A 10521-nucleotide genomic window follows, 5' to 3' on the forward strand; every position below is an offset into this window, starting at 1 on the left:
TACTTCCCGTGATACCTGAAGTGACCATGAAGCCCACTCGTAAAGCACAAATTGAAAATCTTGAAGAAACGGTGGAAAGGAAAGAAGCTCGTATTTCGAGTTGTTTCGACGAACAAGAAGCTTCGAAAGACTGTGATCTCCCAATTGTATATAGAAAAGAGTCGCTAGATTTAAGAGTTTAATTCAAGCTTTATGATGTTATTTCAATTTCTTAGATTGATGTTTTAGGAATTTAATTTCCTAGGGAGTTATGTTAGCATTTTAAGTTGATGTCTTTGGAATTTGATTTCACTTAATAAAATAAGCGATTGACCGTTGTCATGGACCAATCTCATTTGTTATGATACTTACTGTATTATTTTACATTGATAGCGACAACACGGCTCACCCAAGATCGCCAATTCGTACTCGTTCTAGAGCAACAATGGCTGATAACACCGAACAAGTGCGTGTTGCCGAACAAGCTCGTATCGCCACCCTCGAAACGGAAATGAAGCAAGTCTTGAATGTTCTTGAGCAGCTTTCTAAGCAAATCGATTCTCTTCAAACAAACACTGCTCCACCAGCTCCGCAAGTCGAAGTGGTGTTACCACAACATGCTCTGGTTGATCCAAAGATAAAGGCAAGAATACATTGCGGTTGGGCCATCAAGCTCTAAGGATGTCTCAAGGGAGAAAATTACTGACGTGCCTCAAATTGTTATTGATGAGGAGGTACAAGTGATACACTCGGCTGTACCGAAGACAGAACAAGAAAAACGCATGGCAAAGATCGAGGAGAAACTCAAGCAGCTGCAGGGTTCGTTTATCCAAGGCCCAACTGATTTGTCCCACTATGCAAAGGTCAAGATGCCGAAGAAGTTCAAAATGCCGGACTTTGAAAAGTATGATGGCACCTCTTGCCCAAAGATCCATTTGCGGGCACGTATGTGGTCGGGATGACCCAATATGTTGATAACATCCCTTGATGATTCAACAATTTCAGGCAAGCTGACAGGGACCGGCACTACGGTGGTACATTATGAAGAAAATTAATCTTCGGAGACTTGGAAGGATTTGACCGATGCCTTCTTTAAGCAATATAAGTATAATATTGATGTCACTCCATCTCGAGAGGATTTACTTCGCAGACGAGAAGAAGAGGACGGAATCTTTCAAGGCATATGTCACGAGATGGAGGACCGTAGCTGCTCGGTTACTCTAGAGCCGACGAAAAAGAGTTGATGGATTTGTTCATGAAGACACTCCCGCCTGAATATCGAAATCGGATGTTAGGATCGACTGCAGAGTCGTTCAATCAGCTAATCCCTGTTGGCGAGCGAATTGAAGTAGCATTGCGTGATGGATGGGCGTCAGATCAAACCAGCTCGTATAGGAGAGTCTCATGAAGAAGGATAAGGAGCTGTAGCGGAAATTAATGCAGCTTATGTTCAACCCCCTCGCCCCGTCTTGAACACTCAACAGGGAGGAGCGCGACCATTCTTCAGCCAGCAGAAGAGCTCTTCCAAGCGTCAATTTACGCCTCTTCCTAAACCATTGTCTAAAGTCTTGCCAACCCTTCAGAAGAAAGGATTACTCGCCAAGGAGCCTAAGCGACCTAATCTGACGTTTCCCCAACTACGATCCTTCTAAGACACGTGCTTACCATATGGGGGAGGTAGGGCATTACGGTGATGATTGCTATACCTTTGCGACACAAAATCCAGAATCTGTTGGATGCCAAGGTGGTTTCATTCCGTGATGCATAGCCAAACATCCAGAATAATCCACTCCCTGATCACCCAGAAGCTGTAAACGCCATTTTCAGTTTTGATGCTGGTCGAAAGAGGAGCTTGAGAGTACATGTGAACGATGTTTATAATGGTTTAGTTCGAGCTGGATACTACTCAGATATAGAGGAGCTTACTATGTCTCAGAAGGTACAAAGAGTTAAGGCAATGTCCGAGAAGGGAGTGATTGTCTATACGGATCCTGCTAACACCGTTTCAACTATCACTCCAATCATTATTGATCTGGAAGAGGAGTCTTCTGATTTTGAAGATGAGTTTGATGGTCTAAACATTGGAGCTAACGATCCCCTAGCTTTTGACATGCCACCGTTGGAAGATGCGTCGGATGAAGATGGTTTAATCATCAACGATATGCCACCATCTGGTGATGAAGAATTGATTCTTGATGTTACGCAACCCTATGCTTACACGAATAATAAGGCGGTACCATGGTGTTATGATGCGGAAATCGATGTGGTCACTCGATCAGGACGCACTTACGCTCAGGCCAACTCACAACCCGTCAAGCCGGGCAACGATGAGGAGGCTAAAGAATTCTTAGCGTAATTAAGGCAAGCGAGTATAGCGTAGTGGACCAACTTCGTAAAATGCCAGCACAAGTCTCCATATTAGAGTTACTTTTGACATCGGAGAAACATCAAAAAGCCTTGATGAAAGTCCTTAACGAAGTACATGTCCCAGAGTCCATTGAACCTGAGAAGTTGGGAGAATTCGTGGGGGCCATTTTGTTAAACGACTAGATTACTTTCTCAGATGATGAAATCCCAGATGAAGGAAGAGGACACGGCAAAGCCCTTTATATCTCAACCAAGTGTCGAAATACCTTGGTGTCCCGTGTGCTCATAGATAATGGATCGGCTTTAAACATATGCCCTCTTGCAACTCTAAAACGTCTTGGGTATGATTTGGGGAAAATTCGCACGGCTAAAACCTCTGTTCGAGCATTTGATGGAACCAAAAAAGAAGCAGTTGGAGAAGTTGATTTAGACTTGCAAATAGGGCCAGTGTTATTTAGTGCAGTTTTTCAGTTCCTGGACATACCTACGGCCTTCAACTTTTTGTTAGGTCGTCCATGGCTTCATGCAGCAGGGGCAGTTTCTTCAAGTCTTCACCAGAAAGTGAAGTTCGTGACAGAAGGGAAGCTTATTACAGTTCGAGGAGAAGATGAGTTCAAGATTTATCATGAGACGGCTATCCCTTATATTGAGCCGGATTGCAAAGAAGAATCCAGTTTTCAAGCATTTGAGTTGGTTTCGACCATTCATATCTCTGAAGGCACTGCCCTACCCACTCCAAAGTTATCAAAGTCAGCGATCATGGTAGGCAAGACCATGATCGAGAGCGGCTTTTGTTCCGGGTAATGGTTTAGGCCGACATGGTCGGGCACTCGCCAACCAATTGAGGCCGGGCGAAATTCATATACTCTTTTGGATTGGGCTATCATGGTAGAGATGGACGATCCCGTAAAGGAAGAGGAAGAGGACAAGGACGAATCAAGCCGTTATACCCCATATTAGGTCCACATTCCACGGGCTGCGAAAATGATGCATGAGGAAGAAGGGCGATCGATACCGTGTTCAATACCCCAAGCCTCCGGTGTTGACATTGATGTTATTCCTATCGGATGGGGGAGAAGGCGAGACAAGCGATTCGGACACCATTCGATCCACTTTGGAAAAGACGACGCACTCGGAGGAATGGCCGGGTATTCAAAGAGAATTTCGTGTTTGCCATCGACGAAGTTCGAGAGTAGGAGAATTTTAATTATTTGCACACTCCTTTACGCAGGAGTTTTTATTGCTTTCCGTATTTGCATTTTCATTCCTAGGTTTTTTATCATTTCAATAATGTAATTTGCTTTTTCATCCAATAAAATTTTCATGTTTTGAGGGCATGTTGAAGTACACCAAACCGGCCCGGTGATGATATCCAGCCGATAAAAGAAAAGAAAAATCCAAGGAGAATTCTGAGGCCTGGGCTTCATCATGCTTCCTCGTGTCAAAAATTTTAAAATAAAAGGGGTTTTCGCCAAAGAATTTCGTAAAAAGAATTTCAAAAAAAATCTGGGTGACCCTTTTTGTTTTTCTGATCCATCTACATTCCGTTTCAGGGATGATCGTATAGCATGCAAAGGCATGGAAATGATCCAATCCAATGCGACATATGCCAATAATAATGATCCCGAAGACTCGATCAAAGATTCCATTGAGGTGCAACGTAACTGGGAGCAGCACGAAAAAGCCAAGGCTCTCGCATCCGAGCAAACCGTCGCTATTAATTTAGGTGACACTTGAAGAAGCCGGAGAGGTGAAAATTGGGGCAAGTCTCCCCAAAGATGAGACCAAGTACTTAATTCAGCTATCAAGGAATATCGGGATATCTTTGCATGGACCTATCTTGATATGCCCGGTTTAGACCGTCAATTGTGGAGCATTGCCTACCTACTAATCCGAATGTGCCACCTAAGAAGCAAAGGTTGCGGAGAACTAAGCCCGAGCTTTCAAAGAAGATAGAGGAGGAAGTGATGAAGCTATTGAAGGTGGGATTCATTGAAGTCTCACAATACCCGAATGGGTGGCCAACATTGTTCCGAAAGTAATGAAGAAGGATGGTCAGGTTCGAGTTTGTGTTGATTATCGGGATCTGAACAAGGCTAGTCCGAAAGATGATTTTCCGTTACCACACATAGACGTCCTTGTGGATAGTACCGCTGGTTTTGAATTATTCTCATTTATGGATGGTTTTTCCGGATACAATCAAATAAGGATGAAGGAGGAAGACAAGGAAAAGACTGCCTTTATCACCCCATGGGGAACCTTTCATTATAAGGTTATGCCCTTCGGACTAAAAAATGCCGGGGCAACTTACCAGCGAGCCATGATAGCATTGTTTCATGACATGATGCATCAAGAAGTTGAGGTCTATGTTGATGATATGATCGCAAAGACTCGACCTGGAAAAAGCCACGTCGAGACCTTGAAGAAGCTGTTTGATCGGCTCCGTGAGTTCAAGCTTCGACTAAATCCCGCTAAGTGCGTGTTCGGAGCAACATCTGGTAAATTACTTGGATTCATTGTGAGCAGTAAAGGGATTGAAATTGACCCGGCTAAAGCTAAGGCCATTTGTGAGCTCCGACCTCCGTCAACGGTGAAAGAAGTCCGGAGCCTTTTGGGGAGGTTGAATTACATTGCTCGATTCATTTCTCAACTTTCGAAACCGCCAAGCCGTTCTTCAAGCTTCTAAAGAAGAATGCACGAGTCAATTGGGATGATGAATGTCGAGAAGCGTTCGACAAGTTGAAGTGTTACTTGATGAATCCACCAATGCTTGTCCCGCCATCACCGGGGCATCCTTTAATTCTCTACCTCACCATTCATAGTGAGTCACTAGGGGCAATGTTGGCTCAAGAAAGTCCCGTTGACAGAAAAGAACAAGCCATTTATTACTTGAGCAAGAAGTTCACCGTATCAGTGAAGTATCCGATGTCGAAAAGACTTGTGCGGCTTTGGTGTGGGTATTGCATAGATTGCGACAATACACATTGCATCACCGGACTTTCCTCGTGATCGAGAACGACCCCATCAAGTACTTACTTGATCGACCCGCTTTGGTGGGTAGGATGGCCAAATGGCAAATTTTAATTTCCAAATTTGATGTGCAATTCATGCCACAAAAGTCGGTTAAGGGACGAGTGATCGCTGACCTATTAGCCGAGAATTCAGGAATCTCTAATGACAATGATAGTCTCCTTGATGACCGTGTCTTGAATGTGAATGAAGACTTGTGGAAGATGTTCTTTGATGGAGCTGTAAACTTGTCAGTTCTGTGCATCAGGGGTTCGATATCCCCGGACGGACAACACCATCCAAAGGCTGCAAAATTGATATTCCCATGCACTAACAATGTGGTGAGTATGAAGCTTGCATCCTCGGGCTTCGAGGCTGCAATTGATATAGGCGTGGACAAGTTAAAAGTGTTCGGAGATTCCACACTAATCATAATGCAGACCGTAGGTGAATGGAAGACCAAGGAAGCCAAGTTGCTCCCATACCACAAGTATTTAGAAGATCTGGTGGAAAAGTTCGAGGAAGTTTCGTTCGAGTACTTGCCAAGGTCTCATAATCAATTTGCAGACGCACTTGCAACGTTGTCTTCTATGTTGCAAGTCACTGATGGGTTAGAGGTTGAGCCTCTGAAAATAGAGGTTTTGCCGAAGCCAATTTATTGCATGGTAGTGACAGAGGAATCGGATGGAAAACCATGGTACCATGACATCATGACCTATATTCAAAAGCAAGAGTTCCCAGAAGGTAGCAATCCAGCTGACCGAAAACATCTCATGAAACTTGCCTCCAAATTCTTTATTAGTGGGGATACATTGTACAAACGATCCTTCGACTCTGTCCTACTTAGATGTGTCAATGCTAAGGAAGCCACTCAGTTGATGGAAGAAATACATGAAGGAGTGTGTGGTCCTCACATGAGCGGCCACATGTTAGCAAAGAAGATAATGAGACTAGGCTATTTCTGGCTGACCTTGGAGACGATGCATTCAACATGTCCGGAGTTGTCACCGTTGTCAGATTTATGGAGACAAGATAAATGTTCCTCCAAATGAGCTGCATCAATTGTCAGAATCATGGCCTTTTTCGATGTGGGGCATCGATGTAATCGGCCCAATTAATCCGAAAGCCTCGAATGGTCATCGTTTCATCCTTGTCGCTATCGATTATTTCACAAAATGGATAGAAGCAGCATCCTATGCAGTTGTCACCGCAAAGAATGTCATGAAATTTATGCGGAAGGATATTATTGCCCGTTATGGCGTGCCTGAAGCCATCATCACAGATAATGGGACAAACCTAAACAACAAACTTGTCAATGATTTGTTCAAGGAATTCAAAATCCGTCATTTGAATTCATCGCCCTATCGCCCTCGGATGAATGGTGCGGTTGAAGCAGCAAATAAAAACATCAAGAAAATTCTGGCAAAGACAGGCTGATAATTATCGTGACGGCATGAGCGGCTTCCTTATGCTCGATGGCATATAGGACTTCGCCGTACTTCTACCGGGGCAACTCCTTTTTCTACGGTATATGGCATGGAAGCAGTCCGCCGGTTGAAGTAGAAATCCCTTCTCTAAGAGTATTATCTCGCCTAAGGCGACGGAAGCTGAATGGGCACAACAGAGGTATGACCAACTCAATTTGATTGATGAAAAGCGATTGAAGGCCATATGTCATGGTCAATGTTATCAACAGCGGGTGGCCAAGTCCTTTAATCGGAAGGTTCGCCCAAGGTGTTTCAAGGTCCATGATTTGGTGCTACGCAAGATGCTGCCAATTATCCTTGATCCTCGTGGCAAGTTCACTCCAAATTACAGTGGGCCGTACATCGTGAAGAAAGTACTTCCCGGAGGTGCTTTAATCTTAGCAGAAATGGATGGGCGTGAATTCACAAATCCTGTAAATTCTGATGCTGTAAAGAAACACTACCCATAAATAAAAGGGGCTCGTAAAAACCTTTTCCTCACTCAAAGTTGGTCAAATCTCTAGTATATAATGTTGCATGTTTTATTTTTGCAGGGGGGCAAAGAATGGATATGAGCAACAGTGTCTTTAAGGTACCGCTGTGAGCTCCCTTGCAAAGAGGGGCAAGACACAAACACTTAACATCTTCGACTTTATCTTTTGATGTGCAAGAATAGAGCATGGCATTTTTATCATTATAGAATGATTTCACATGATATTGAACAATTCATCAATTCCACTTGAAATTTATCAAAATGGATAATTCGGTGAAGGATGTTGAGTTACTTGAACATGTTAAATGATGCTAAATGCGGCGTGAAAGGCAAGCCTAATCCCATACACAGTCCATTGTCTATACATTGTGAGGTGAGTATGGAAACATTTTGTGTTTCAAGATGAAGAGTTTTCTTGCATGAAGTACGACAACTAAAATGACGAGGGGCAGTTCATTTCTCTACAGTGAACCCTTGTTTAACCCTTCTTTGAGCCTAAATACTTGAAGAACTTCTTTCATACTACCCCTGTCAAGAACCACCCCACATCGGGGCAAATGGAGGTAAGTTGACATTGAAGGAGAGTGAAATTGATAGAAATTTTCTTGCTCTCACTTGCATCAATCTTCAAGTCATGCTATTACATTGAATTCATGTGGTAATTTAAGTGCCTTAGGATGACGAAGAGCGTTTCTTTCACTATCCTACACACTTATATCCTTTGCATAGCCCACTTGAGCCTGTGATTTCGTTTCTTTTAAACCCGGTTAGCGATCATCCCCCACACTTTGGGCAAGGCAAGAGATAGATGAAGACCCTTGAAGGTTCGAGTGTCATTTAAGGTATACTTGACACACACATTGTGCGCAAGAATTGAAATCAAAATAGAACTAAGGGGCATGAAAAAGTAGTGTGCCTGGTAAAAGCAAGGCCAATGCCCATGGAAAGAAAAAAAATGACTGGTAAATTGAGGGGCATATTAAAAAAAAAAAAAAAAAAAAAGCAGTGTGCCTGATCGATGCCTATCATCAAAGAAAATGATTTTGAGAAAAGATCTCCAGTTGAACAATCGTTGGCATCAATGATAAACTCTTGAGCCAATAAAGAAATTTGTCAAGAAGACAATCCGTGGCGAAGAAAACTGGTGGTAATGTCAAGATGATCACCAACTCTTACCCATTACACACATCTTTGAGCCTAACGATCCTTTCATTTCTCAAACCCAAGAACCAAGCCTATGTTACGTCCCTTACAAAGTCTCTTCAGATTAGGGCACTTGAATTAACATAGGAATTCATATGTTTTAAGCATTGCTCGAAGAAGTGCGAGCAAGATTATTTTTTTCTCATTTTGCGGGTTCTTGACTTGTAAACCCGGAGATGATTACAGAATTGTTCTTTCAATTGCTTTGACTCAAAGAATCCCTTTGTTAAGCCATTGACCAAGCCCACATTACAATCCTTGTCAAAGACCTCTCAGATTGGTAAGGTCGTGCGATTGCAAGAAAATTTGAATTCTTGTCGACAAGATGATGATAAGATTGAGTGATATATTCCCGCATCAATGGTCGGGACAAATAACCCCTCCTAAATGAGAGCGAGTGAAAAAGCAATTTCACACCAAAAGTGTCTCATTTAGCATGTTCAAGAGATTCACATTATAACTGAAAATTGTCCTTGTGATAATTTTTCCAAGTAGAAGCTTGATAAAGCCATCATTGAATTTTTCCTCAAAGACCAAAAAATTGGCTTTGAAACCCCGAGTTTGTTCGTCATCGTGGTGCTTGATGAGAATTCCAAGTACCCATTGGTAAAATATTTTCAAATGTCTAGTGTGAACTCGAGATATTTGAACCTTTAAAATGCTTGATGTGACTTCCAAGTATTTGTCTTTTCGAGCGTACGATGTGATTTCCGGATGTTTTGAATTTTTAAGTACTTGATGCAATTTCCAGGTGCTTGGGATTTTATGAGAGTCCCAAATCCCCCAAAGATTTTTCTTCAGATTCAGTTTAATTTAGACGACCGTAGAATGGTACGGGTCCTAAAACAACATTTATTGCTCTAACAGGCGACCGTAGAATGGTATGGGTCCCGAAAAGCGGTTTCCCCATTCGGGCGACCGTAGAATGGTACGGGTCCTGAAAAATCAATTCTCCGTCAAGGCGACCGTAGAGTGGTACGGGTCCTCGACAACACCTATTCCCTATTTTAGGCGACCGTAGAATGGTACGGGTCCTAGAAAGTGAATCCCGTTCAGGCGACCGTAGAATGGTACGGGTCTGGAAGGTAAATCCCGTTTAGGCGACCGTAGAATGGTACGAGTCCTAGACACAACCAAACACTGTCACACTGGGCGACCATAGAATGGTACGGGTCCTAGGAAAACAGTTTCTTTGTAAAGTTATGTTACTATTTTAGGCGACCGTAGAATGGTACGGGTCCTGGACATGTAACACCGACTGCCTAGAACTACTCTATCCTTCTTGAAGGTAGGTTATTCCAAGTGCTTGGGATCTGATGAGAGTTCCAGATCTCTAAAGACTTTAAGCCTTTCAATTATCTGAAAAGATTTCCAGATGTTTGTCAGGTCTCGTAGGAATCATTTCACACCTGATAATACTTTTTTGAATCTTCAGATAAGTATGACATGTACGTGTTCTTCTTTGCATTTGCATTTCATTAAGCATGGAGACATAGAAATATATGCTCTCGATAAAATCATTGCATTTACATTGCATTATTGCATGACCTTGCATTTCAAAAAGAATTAAATTTATTTGAAAAAGAGGTCATTAACATTTGCATATACATCCCATATTCATTTTGCATTCATTTTGCATTTGCATTTCATCGAGCATACATTGAAATATATGTTCTTGACCAAATCATTGCATTGCATGACATTGCATTTATTTGAGTCCATTTCTTAAATATATAAAAAAAAAAAAGGTCATTACATTTAGTATTTGCATATTCATTTTGCATGGTTTAAATTTAGGTGTCATTTATCTTTGAAGGAAACCTCTACGAGCTTCCCCTCAAAGAGGGCAGCTGTTGACACCTAATTTAGATTCAATTTTTAGAAAATAAAAGATTAGAGGGAAATTTTGAAAAGAAATTTTGAATTCAAAATAATTCAACAGCCGGATTTTGGAGCCATTTCTTTGTTGGAGAAGTTGAGTGAAAATCTCCACCGGCGAGAGGT

The 10521-nt window shown here is 42.2% G+C and overlaps 1 protein-coding gene across 1 annotated transcript; it reads left to right on the top strand.

The window, feature by feature from the left end:
• Positions 1-5702: 5702 nt before the first annotated feature.
• LOC120294396 lies at positions 5703-6407 on the top strand. The gene has a single exon (XM_039314461.1). The coding sequence runs from the start codon at positions 5703-5705 to the stop codon at positions 6405-6407; it is 705 nt and encodes a 234-aa protein (XP_039170395.1).
• Positions 6408-10521: the final 4114 nt, after the last annotated feature.

This window comes from Eucalyptus grandis, chromosome 6 (genome assembly GCF_016545825.1).
Source record: "Eucalyptus grandis isolate ANBG69807.140 chromosome 6, ASM1654582v1, whole genome shotgun sequence".
NCBI classification, from domain to species: Eukaryota; Viridiplantae; Streptophyta; class Magnoliopsida; order Myrtales; family Myrtaceae; genus Eucalyptus; species Eucalyptus grandis.